The sequence below is a fragment of the Saccopteryx leptura genome, chromosome 3 (assembly GCF_036850995.1).
Source record: "Saccopteryx leptura isolate mSacLep1 chromosome 3, mSacLep1_pri_phased_curated, whole genome shotgun sequence".
Taxonomy (NCBI): domain Eukaryota; kingdom Metazoa; phylum Chordata; class Mammalia; order Chiroptera; family Emballonuridae; genus Saccopteryx; species Saccopteryx leptura.
The window spans coordinates 166,730,534-166,743,211 of NC_089505.1; the positions used below are offsets into that span (position 1 = coordinate 166,730,534).

General features: G+C 36.4%; 1 protein-coding gene across 5 annotated transcripts in view; it reads right to left on the reverse strand.

Annotated features, from left to right (window-relative positions):
* The window catches only part of MTF2 (metal response element binding transcription factor 2), a 72,605-nt gene that overhangs the window by 15,697 nt on the left and 44,230 nt on the right, over positions 1-12,678 (reverse strand). For all 5 annotated transcript variants that reach the window (XM_066376771.1, XM_066376772.1, XM_066376773.1 and 2 more), the window contains 2 exons: positions 11,411-11,534; positions 1,229-1,296 (listed from right to left, as the gene is read on the reverse strand). In XM_066376771.1, the coding sequence (XP_066232868.1) occupies positions 1,229-1,296; positions 11,411-11,534 (192 nt within the window). The remainder of the gene's footprint in view (positions 1-1,228; positions 1,297-11,410; positions 11,535-12,678) is intronic.

Genomic DNA, 12,678 nt, shown 5'->3' on the forward strand with positions numbered 1-12,678 from the left:
TATTTTAGGGTCATCTGTGAAATCTCAAAAAAAGGGGGGGTAGGAAAAGAAGAATTCTATTTGAGAGCGTATGTATCTGTGAGAAACTGTGGCCAGAAAGTAATAGGTAAACAGAATTGTTAAAAAAAAAGAGTAGGAGACCAAACCTAGAAGCCCAGAAAATAAAAGGAATATCTAGTGCATCAGATCTGAAATTGGAAATAATCTAGAGCAGAGAAATGTTCTTTCAGTGTGGGCCTGTGTCTCTGAAAAATATGCTCTTTAACCCTTTCCCAAGCCTTTAGGGTCCTCATTCCAAAACACTCCACTCTATCCTACCTCTGCCTGTCTAGCCATAGAACCACTGTCAAATGCTTGGATTGTTCTTCCACTTTTATGTAGAATTGAAAATGAGAAGCACCCAATTCTACTATAACAGGAATACATGTATTTCTGGCACCCTAAACTGTATTATAGAATTCATTGTCCCATGAAGTATTTTTTACCAACACAGTAACTGCTCAGGTTCTTTATGGTTTTTTGAGTTGAAATAAAGATTTAGCTACTAGTAATTATAGCAGTTTTTCATAACATTTTTTAATGAGGAAATGCTGTCAAGTACAAAAATAGCAACTAGTTCCAAAAATTTTATAATGTAACTCAATGGTTGGAGCCAGCATATATATTTTTAGAAATTATTTCTATTGTATTTTGAAAATATTTTAAAGAAATGTAGATCAGCTGTTTTTTTTTAAAAAGGAAAGATCTACATCAGAAAATATCAAACATATTACTTAATTATTGAAAAATTAACCCAATAATGCTACTTTTCCATAAATGACGACAATAACTAACCTTAAAACCATAAAAGACCTTGTTAAGAAACCCATATTCTCTAAAATATATTCCCCTACTGTCTGCATAGTCCCACCAACTAACAAGATTTTATTTTACTTTCAGTAGACTGCATTATAAAAACAAGTCATTACTGACTATGATGTTTCAAAGGACCAGGCCAAATTCCCTGTGATACTAAAATGCCGCCTCCCACCACCCACCCCAGAAGATTGCTCTTCCCTTCTCCAGTCCTTGAAAGTAATGCCCTACTCTAACTGAAAAAGAACATTAGAAGTGTTAAACTGTATGTACTAGTTTTAGACACAAATCTCACAATTCTTAAACAATGCCATTATTCCTTATACTTAATAAATGTCTCCCTCATAGGGATACATAAAATAAATCAACTTACATGGTCTTGTAATCATTTAATGCCTCCAGAACATGCTCATATCTTTCAGATTTTGGTGTGTCTGCCAGCTGTGAAGTATCAAAAACAATTTAATGTAGTATAATTTCATCAATTAGTAATATACAGGTGCTAGATAGAGGCAATGTAATGCAGAAGAAGAGAGTACTGACCGACAGTCAAAAAGATCTAAGTTCTGATTCTAGGTCCTCACTGACTATCTCTGTGTCTAAGATCGCTTACCTCTCAAGACTTGTTTTTTCACCTCTAAAGGGGGGGGGGTATAAATCCGGTACTAATTACTTTATTAGTAATGTATGGATCAAATGATATGTCTAAAAGAACTATAAACTGTGTAACACTACAAAAATGGGGTTATATTATCATTAAATTCATTTTTATTTTGGGGATGATCAATACACAATACAGTGTACAGTTGATGTGTTGTAGAATTATAAACTTGAAACCTATATAATTTTATTAATCAGTATCACCCCAACAAATTCAAAAATTTTTTTATTTTAATGTTATAACCTTGGGAAAAAATACATTTGAATTACTTTAATATAGCCATAAAAGCTTCTAATAGATATTAATTAGATATGGATAGGGAAAAGTATAAAAAGCAATGAGAAATATACCATTTTATTTCTCAGTACTTCTAATATTAGTATAAACCAATAATCTCTATAAAACTGTGATGTTTGGGGATTTTACCTTTATAACAATTATAGACTTTAATGAGCCCTAAAACCCAAGTTGGCTCAGTAATTTTTCATTATCACAAACCATTTTAAAATCTAAATATTAAATTCTAGAAAATATTCTACTTTGTTTCAAAAGGGCTTCTTGCAGAGTCACTTCTGTCTCTTCTTCAAAGATTAAAGACTGGGGCATAATAGCAAAAAAATCCTAAATTATTAAGGGACCATTCTCAATTAAAGCCACAAAAATTTTTTTTAAAAACTTCTAGGCCCTGGCCAGTTGGCTCAGTGGTAGAGTGTCAGTCCAGCGTGTGGAAGTCCCAGGTTCGATTCCCGGCCAGGGAACACAGGGGAAGCACCCATCTGATTCTCCACCCTTCCCTCTCCTTTTTCTCTCTCTCTTCCCTCCTGCAGCCAAGGCTCCACTGGAGTATAGTTGGCCCGGGTACTGAGGATGACTGCATGGCCTCCACCTCAGGTGCTAAGAATGGCTCCGGTTGCAACGGAGCAACACCCCAGATGGGGAGAGCATCACCCCCCCTAGTCAGCTTGCCAGGTGGATCCCGGTCGGGCTCATGCAGGAGTCTGTCTCTCTGCCTTCCTGCTTCTCACTTCAGAAAACAAAAACAAAACTTCTAAAACATCACAACTGACTTTCAAAAATTCTGTCAGTTATGTTCATTACCAGTTAAAATTCCCAAACCTCAGAACTGCTTCAAATAAAGAGAGCAAACAAATCTGCCAAATGAAATGTTGGAGGTAGAAGAGACTAATCAAGTCATCTACTCCAGCTCTTTATTATTTAACACATATAAAGACTGAATGAATTGCTCAAATTCACATGGCTGATTAGTGAGACAGCCAGAACCTGAACCCAAGTGACAATAAAATTCATTCATTCACCATTCACTGACAGCCAATTCTGTGCCAATATGTTGGGTGCTAATAAAGGTGGGGCAGTTCCATGCTCATTCCTCCATGTCACTATCACTTTCTCCTATTGTAATTTGTGAAGTGTCCAATGATAGAGAATTTCTATTACAGTAAAAATAACAGAATCAGACTTTAAAGCTTCAAAGAGACCCAGGCATCCATCTAATCCAAGCTTCCATCAATATACTGCAATCCTTTTATAGCAGTGGTCCCCAAACCCCGGGCTGCGGACCGGTAATGGTCCGTGGGTCATTTGGTACCGGTCTGCAGAGAAAGAATAAATAACTTACATTATTTCCATTTTATTTATATTTAAGTCTGAACGATGTTTTATTTTTAAAAAATGACCAGATTCCCTCTGTTACATCCGTCTAAGACTCACTCTTGATGCTTGTCTCGGTCACGTGATACATTTATCCGTCCCAGCCTAAAGGCTGGTCCATGAAAATATTTTCTGACATTAAACCGGCCCGTGGCCCCAAAAAGGTTGGGGACCACTCTTTTATAGTACCAGTCATTCAACCTTGGCTTAACTATTATTATTAGTGAAAACTGATGGAAGCACCTACTAAGGGGAGCATATTCCACAGGTGCATGAAACTTTCCTTTCTGAAACTCTTCTATTCCTCTTTTTACAAGGTAGTTCTTCAAATATTTGACAGCAGCGATCATATCTAAGATTATATTAAAGTTTTTACCAGCAATATCACATGATTATTTCATATTAAGCTTTGGCTAACTACTACTATCCTCTTCCCCATCCCCATCCTGTCCCCACCTCAACTCTAAAATCTGATCAGATGAACTTCTACCACATCAAGTATTCCCTATCATACCTGCTTCTTCTGCACTGTTTGTTTGTATATTTAAACCTAAAAGTAGAACTTTAGAACTGTTAATCTGATTTTACCTGCAGTTCAGCGTTTGAAATTATCTTTTCTCTTGATTCTGTCATACTGAGAGAAGAAACAAAGACAGACCCCTGTGGCTTTCTATTAGACTCTCCCCTCAAGGATGTTTACAAGCCATTGACTGCTTTGCTTACTATTATTCAATTAGATACAAATCCATTTAATTTTACTTTAAGCAGTTTATATTTTAGTCTTTCACATAAATTTAAGTTGTACTGTGGCTACATCATGCTCACACTAGTTTTGCTAACTATAACAAAAGAGAATCCAAGGTATTTAATATGATTTGTTCTAATAAATGTGTGTTATTTCTTTACTGCTTCTTAAATCTTCACAAACCATGTATTTGAAAAATGTGCTCTACAATTTGGCTGATAACCAACAACAAAACTGACTTCATAATTTCTCAACTCCACTCCTTTCAACTTTTTGAAAATCACAATAAACTCTCAACTTTTTTTTTTTTTTTTTCATTTTTCTGAAGCTGGAAACAGGGAGAGACAGACAGACTCCTGCATGCGCCCGACTGGGATCCACCCGGCCCACCCACCAGGGGCGACGCTCTGCCCACCAGGGGGCGATGCTCTGCCCATCCTAGGCGTCGCCATGTTGCGACCAGAGCCACTCTAGCGCCTGAGGCAGAGGCCACAGAGCCATCCCCAGCGCCCGGGCCATCTTTGCTCCAATGGAGCCTTGGCTGCGGGAGGGGAAGAGAGAGACAGAGAGGAAAGCGCGGCGGAGGGGTGGAGAAGCAAATGGGCGCTTCTCCTGTGTGCCCTGGCCGGGAATCGAACCCGGGTCCTCCGCACGCTAGGCCAACCGGCCAGGGCTACAACTTTCTTTTAGTACTTATTCTCTATGGTTCTCAGAAAATTTACCTGTAAGTTCCTTCAGCACTCCTGAACTATTTTGCATAGGACTGCATTTCAATTCGCCTAATGAAGTCAACAGGTCCCATTCTGTATTTTGAAAACTAAGAGTACAATACTGTAGTGTAAATCAAACAATTTGTATTAGAAAATATCAATCTCACACTATGCTCTTTCAGGGTTGCACAGACATAAATGCTATTATGTATAGTTACAACTCTTTCCACTTCAATAAAACACAACCAACCTTCAATTACTCATGTTGAACTCCATGCCACATAAGCTTAAGCATAACAAACAGCTTAAGTAATCTGTCTATAGACCTAAAGACTACATGCTAATACATAACACTCAAGGCCCCATGTATTATTATTATTTTATTATTATTATTATTATTATTTTTACAGAGACAGAGAGTCAGAGAGAGGGATAGATAGGGACAGTCAGGAATGGAGAGAGATGAGAAGCATCAATCATTAGTTTTTCGTTGTGACACCTTAGTTGTTCGTTGATTGCTTTCTCATATGTGCCTTGACCGTGGGCCTTCAGCAGACCAAGTAACCCCTTGCTCGAGCCAGCGACCTTGGGTCCAAGCTGGTGAGCTTTGTTCAAACCAGATGAGCCCGTGCTCAATCTGGCGACCTAGGGGTCCCGAACCTGGGTCCTCCGCATCCCAGTTTGACGCTCTATCCACTGTGCCACCGCCTTGTCAGGCTAGGCCCCACATATTTTTGTTACCCAGATTTCTTTCTTTTTTTGTGACAGAGACACAGAGAGAGAGACAGAGAGAGGGACAGATATGGACAGACAGGAAGGGAGAGAGATGAGAAGCATTAATTCTTCATTGCAACTCTTTAGTCTCCTTAGTTGCTTAGTTGTTCACTGATTGCTTTCTCCTATGTGCCCTGACCGGGGGGGGGGGGGACTGGGGAGGGACTGCAGTAGAGCAAGTGAAGTGACCCCTTGCTCAAGCCAGTGACCCTGGGCTCAAACCAGCAACCATGGGGTCATGTCTATGATTCCATGCTCAAGACGGCGACCCTGCGCTCAAGCTGGTGAGCCCACATTCAAGCTGAATGAGCCCGTGCTCATGCCAGTGACCTTGGGGTTTCGAACCTGGGTCCTATGCGCTGCAGTCCAATGCTTTACCCATTGTACCACCGCCGGGTCAGGCTAGATTTCTTATTATACCACTTCTACTATACTACATTTTCTTCTAGCCAAAACATCATTTCTGCCATAGTATTTCACCTGAGTTTTATCTATGCTTTTTCCCCTGAACCCCTCAAAAGTGAGACAGCACTCAATACATTAAGACTATAGTAACCAGAAAAGTGGGCTGTCCTTTTAGAACTAGGATTTCAAATAATATTAGGAACTAAAAACAAATGACAACAAGCAGATTCCAGAAAGTATTAATATATCAATTTAATTCCCAAAAGAAATGTTACAATAATGATACCTCATTCTAAAAAAAAATCTTACGTAATCTTTATTTGTGGTCTCAAATATTATACTACAAATTTTTACTAACCCAAAGGAAATATTTCAAAACACGGTTTCTCAAATAGCTAAGATCAATCTACATAATCATTAAATCACTATTTCTCAAGAATATAAAAAGAAAAAATTTACATAAGGAAATGATATCAAACTGTATGTTTTCGAATATGTTCTGAAAGTTTCAGCTTCTCTTCATATCAATCCTGAAAATCATCAACTAAAAAAAACATATGCTATATAACTTAAATCTGCCTTTCAATATGAAAGGATATAGTCTCCAAAAAAAGTTTAATGTTTCCCAAAAAATTTTTTGTTATTAAAAGAGGTTACAATACTTTCTTTATACCAATAAAAAAAAAAGAACAAGTACAACACGCTAAACAGACATCACTATTTTAATATAAGATAGCTCCAAGTAACTAGAAATACAAACAATTACATATTAGGCTTCTAAAACAACACAGAAATACCATTTCACTTTAGCCAGTTATCATATGTAAATATGTTACATATGGCTCATAACATGTGTGAAACATATTTTAGATGTGTTTAGAATAGTTATTGAGATGGCTCAGAAACCGTAAATAGGAGTACGTGCCTCCCTATGACTAGCAGAGAGAGTAAAATCACAACTACTTTTCAGCTTTGATTCATTTTTGAGGAAAAACTTCCAGAGCAAGTGTCTACGTCATATAAGTGTCTACGTCATATAGTCTATAGTGTATATAATAAGAATTGAAGTTTGAAATGACCCAAGTGCTCTAAGGTACTCAGTTAACCAATGATACAATTAGCATACAGTATTTTCCATGTTTTGAAAGTAATTGATGTTATTTCATAAAAATTTAAACATGACTGACGAATGGTGGTGCAGTGGATAAAGCATCCATCCAGAAAACTGAGGTGGCCAGTTCAAAACCCCAAGGTCACTGGCTCTGACTGCAGGCTCATCAGTGTGGGGTTATTGGCTTTAGCAGGGGAATCATTTACATGATCACAAAACTCATCAGCTTGAGACCAGAGATCGCTGACACGAAAAGCCCAAGGCTGCTGGGGGCTTTTGAGTAAGGGGACACTGGCCTGGCCCCAGTCAAGGCACGTACAAGAAGCTCAATATACAACTAAAGTGAAAGCAACTAGGAGTTGATGTTTCTCACACTCTCTCCCTCCTCCCTCCACCAAAAAAATTAAACATAAATATAAATAAAAATAAATTTTGGTAACCTTAATTTGATTAGTAACAAAATCCAATTTGCAGTTCAATTTCAGTTAATCAAAGATTTACTATTTTTTTTAAGAGTTTTTATTTACTGAATTTTGAGAGAGGAAAGAGAAAAAAGTGGGTGGTAGGGAGGAGCAGAAAACATCAACTCATTGTAATTGCCTGTCTTATGTGCTTTGAAGGGGCAAGCCTGGGGTCAAATTGGTGACCTAAGCATTCCAGGTCAACGCTTATCCACTGCACCACCACAGGTCAGGCCAAAATTTTCTATTTTAATAATATAGAATAATCCATTATTTGTATTCTTTGCTTCTATTACCACAAATATTTAAAAGTCACCTAAATTAAAATCACTGACTAAACATTACATATTAGCATAAATTTTATGATCTCTTTATATAAAGATGTATAAAATTAACAGAATTAAAACCTGAGGTTGTGTCTATAAATAACCAGGCTGAAGACACATGACTAATCTAAAAAGTCTAACATTTTCTTTCTTTTTTTTTTTTTAATGCAGAGAAAGAGCAGTGAGAAATGATTCACGTCACTTGTTCTGATAATTTGATGGTTCAAAAAAAATGTAAATGCTCCTCACAGAAAAGTAAAACTTTTGTTGTAAGGTTTTATTTTATTGTAATCATGTTTTTCTTAATAAAGAGAAACATTTTTCCATTTTGTCAAAGAATAGAAAATTGAAATTTCTAAGACATTATCTAATAAACTGCAAAAAATGAAAATATGTATCTATTACTGAAACAAATTTCTTCTGACATGTATCAGAAGTTCAGCTGGACCTGAGATATCTGAAAATTCATAAACTGAACTCATTTTTTAAAATAGACTAATAATTTTTAAACTGTTTTCTATTTCAGTCTCAACTAAAATATAAATATTATTATTTTAATAAAAAACTATAGTATTGGAAATAAAACAACTAGAGTTTACTATGGAAGCGCACTGTCTACATGAAGTAACTACTGCAGATGTTAATCCAGGCATGGCCAACATACGGCCCATGGGCTGAATGCAGCCCACGATTAAATTTTTAATATTCTCTGCTACTTTAAAATCTCAGCTACGCAGAAGCAGAAGCATCTTTGATTATTGGAAATCGAGATATTTAAGAAGATAGTGATACGTGGAAAAGAATTCCACGTGAGACTAATCTAGGGTTGACTTCCAATAATTGGTCGAACGGATTCGTGATACTTATTTTTTTTAAAATTCCATTATAAAGATTTACAACTTTTGTACTCGTCTGTACTCGATATGAACTGTTCGACGTTTAGTGGCGATGCGAAACCCACATTCTTTTAGGTGGAGTTTGCCAGTGCGCACCCAAGGTCAAACCATGATTTTTGTGGTCAAGTGTGCTGAATCAAGTGGCATTGTAGTATAGACAATAGCTGCAGTTGATAACTGAAAACGGGTCCAGGCTGTTTGTAAAACAAAATAATTGTTTTATTTGCAATATAACCCCTTCAAGCTCATTCTATTAATTAAATAGTTTCAACTGATTGCGATACAGTTTAGATATTTATATGGTATGTAATTATATTTTTATTAAAAATATTTTTATTAAAATAACATTGTATATTAAAAATGTTTTTCACTCACATTCATAAAAAAATTACATAATAAAATTTTGTTTACTTAAACGAATCATTTTTGTATTTAACATTTTTTAATTTTAATATTTCGTCTGGTCCGTGAAAAAAGTTTTCTTTCTAATCTGGCCCAGGGGCAAAAACTGTTGGCCACGCCTGAGTTAATCATATAAAACATAATATGTAGTGCTCGCTTCAGCAGCACATATACATGAAATATACTAACAGGAATACAGATGTATCTGCATATAAAATGCTGAAAGAACCATGGCTATCTAGAAAGAAAGCATTTTAAAGGAATGTAGTATTACATAAGATATTAAGATGACTATAAAGAACACTCCAGTTACTATTGCTTACACTTACTTTTTCCTTTTATACTAATCGGTTTGTTAGTATTTATCAAATTACAGGTCACTCATTTTCTCTTAAACTTCAGAAAAAGCATTTAAAAAACGTGATTGTTATGTTCTAATTTCTAACACTCGAAACATCTTGGTTCAATTGATTTTTAATATTATCCTTGGTTTTAAAATCTAAATATTCTACAAGTGTTTTATTTTATGCAACTGATCTATCACTGACTTATAAATAAACCTGCATTATGCTCTACATGATGCCCCATAAAACTCCCAAAACAACCCTCCTCCCAAAATTCTTAATTTCTCATTGGATATAAACTGCCACATCTAAAGGCTTCAAATACACTTCTTCCTAAATTTCAAACCAGTTTACACAATTTTTATCTCAAAATGTAATGTGTGACTAAACTTTTTCATCCAATTCCACATATAATAAAATATTTTTTTACCTAAGAGTTAATATCTGCATTTTAATAATCTATATAAATGCTAAAAACTAGATAACTATTAAAGTTAATTCTAGTTACTGCTTTCCTTGCGTTATTCTATGGTTTCAAAATCTTCAATAATGTGCACTTTTATATTGCTTTAAAAAGATTCTTTGTAAAGCAGAATGAGTGGTTATATTTAGCAAATGAAAAGCAGAATAAGATGTATGAATAAAGGAGACAATCTCCAACTCAGTTAGCTTCACTCTCTTAACTCATTCTTTTAACACTTTTAGTGGGTTCCACCATTCCTGGAAGCCAAAATTTATAAGCGAGTACCAACAAGATATATGTAAAGAAGAGTGTTAGTTACATCTGTAACTGTATAGAAAACTTAAAAGAGCCCTGGCCGGTTGGCTCAGCGGTAGAGCGTCGGCCTAGCGTGCGGAGGACCCGGGTTCGATTCCCGGCCAGGGCACACAGGAGAAGCGCCCATTTGCTTCTCCACCCCTCCGACGTGCCTTCCTCTCTGTCTCTCTCTTCCCCTCCTGCAGCCAAGGCTCCACTGGAGCAAAGATGGCCCGGGCGCTGGGGATGGCTCTGTGGCCTCTGCCTCAGGCGCTAGAGTGGCTCTGGTCGCAACATGGCGACGCCCAGGATGGGCAGAGCGTCACCCCGTGGTGGGCGTGCCGGGTGGATCCCGGTCGGGCGCATGCGGGAGTCTGTCTGACTGTCTCTCCCTGTTTCCAGCTTCAGAAAAATGCAAAAAGAAAAAAAAAAGAAAGAAAACTTAAAAGGAGAAGAGACCATAAGCAAGGTACCCAATAATAAAGATTTCTCCCTCCCTTCTATCTTTACTATAATAATTCTCATTTCAAAAAAACCCAAAGATTCAAGTAATTTACTTCTTCCTCCTACATCCCCTGTAGTCAACAGGCAACCAAAAAGAGGATGAGCCTGACCGGGCGGTGGCGCAGTGGATAGAGCATCGAACTGGGATGCGGAAGACCCAGGTTCGAGATCCCGAGGTTGCCAGCTTGAGCGAGAGCTCTTCTGGTTTGAGCAAAGCCCACCAGCTTGAGCCCAAGGTCGCTGGCTCAAACAAGGGGTTACTCGGTCTGTTGAAGGCCCACAGTCAAGGCACATATGAGAAAGCAATCAATGAACAATTAAGGTGTTGCAATTCGCAAAGAAAAACTAATGATTGATGCTTCTCCTCTCTCTCCATTCCTGTCTGTCTGTCTCCTTGTCTATCCCTCTCTCTGACTCTCTCTAAAAAGAAAAAAAAAAAAAAAGAGGATGAGAGGGCTGGTCTTGATATCTTTACTGGAGTTATTTCTCCCTGAACTAAAAATAAAATTCTACTTTAGATACATGGCTTACACGTGTCTTAGATGCTTTTAATAAAAAAACGAGAGAGAGAGAGAGAGAGGAGAACACTGCCCAGGTAGCTCAGGTTAGAGTGTTGTCCTGATACACCCAGGTTGTGGGTTCCATCCCCAGTCAGGGCACATACAAGAATCAACCAATGAATGCATAGATAAGCAGAACATCAAATTAATATTTATCTCTCTCTCTCTCCAAAAAAAAAAAAAAAAAAAAGACATTAAGTAGCTAATAAAGTTAACTCTAAAACCACTTACCTCTCCAGGGTGCAATCTATCCCAGTTTTCATTAATGTATGTCATAAGCTCAAGTTCAGAATCAAAGTATTTCTTCTTGTGAATAACACTTAGGTTGTAAAGGCATAAGTGGGCTATATCTACCCTGAAATCCAAAAGTAATCAAAATATACAAAAACAATGTTTTTGTTTTTTTGTTAAGAAATCACACAATTTTTCATAACACCAGCAATTTAAAAAATCCAATGTGAAGTATTTAGGTGAACAGAGGATCAGTATCCTAATCATATTCACAATGTGATAAATCATTACATTGAAAACAACTGGAAAGCATTAACTAAACATTTACTTCTTCTACAGTAACTACAAATTAAAAGATATCTAAATTCTTAAATGTATTCAAAAAGAATCTGACTTCAAAAAAATAAAAATAAAAAATTTTGTTTTCACTACTACATAAGTTATTGCATAGTTCATACAATAGACTACCTGATTCACAAGTGTTTTATCTTTTCCTAAAAAATGTAAAATTTAATTAAAATGTTTAAATATTTACTAACAGTAGTCCCTCTTAGCATCAGTTTTGCTTTCAATTGTTTACCTGCAGTTAACCACAGTTCAAAAATATTAAATAGAAAATTCCAGAAATAAACAATTCTGAGTAACATAATGAAATCTTGTTCCCACTCTGTCCCATCTGAGATGTGAATCATCCTTTTGTCCAGGGTATCCAGACTGTGTATACTACCTGCCCATTAGCCACTAAGTAACCAACTTGGTCATCAGATCGACTGTGACAGTATCTCAGTGCTTGTGTTCAAGTAAACCTTATTTTACTAAATAATGGCTGGTCTCAAAGCTCAAGAGTGGTGATGTTCACAATTTGCCTAAGAGAAGCTGTAAAGTATACTCATGTATGTATAGGAAGAACCGTAGTATAATGTAGGGTTCAATTGTATTCACAGTTCCAGGCATCCATTTGGAGTTTTGGATGTATCCCTTGCGGATAACGGGAAACTACTATAGAAATATTTTATCATTAAATCTCCAAAATTCATCATATTTATCATGCTCAAGAATTATTACACTGAAGCAAAAACTGGCATGTTTTTAATAAGAACTTTCTTCTATTGTATGCTATTATGAATGCCCAAAAGATATTTTTAAAAGTTACAGTTTATGTCATTAAAAAATGAATGGCCTTATTATTTTAGCAACAAAACTAGATAATCCTTGGTGAAGATGAAATATAAAAATATAAAAGAAATAAAGTCAGGTATAAAGAAAAC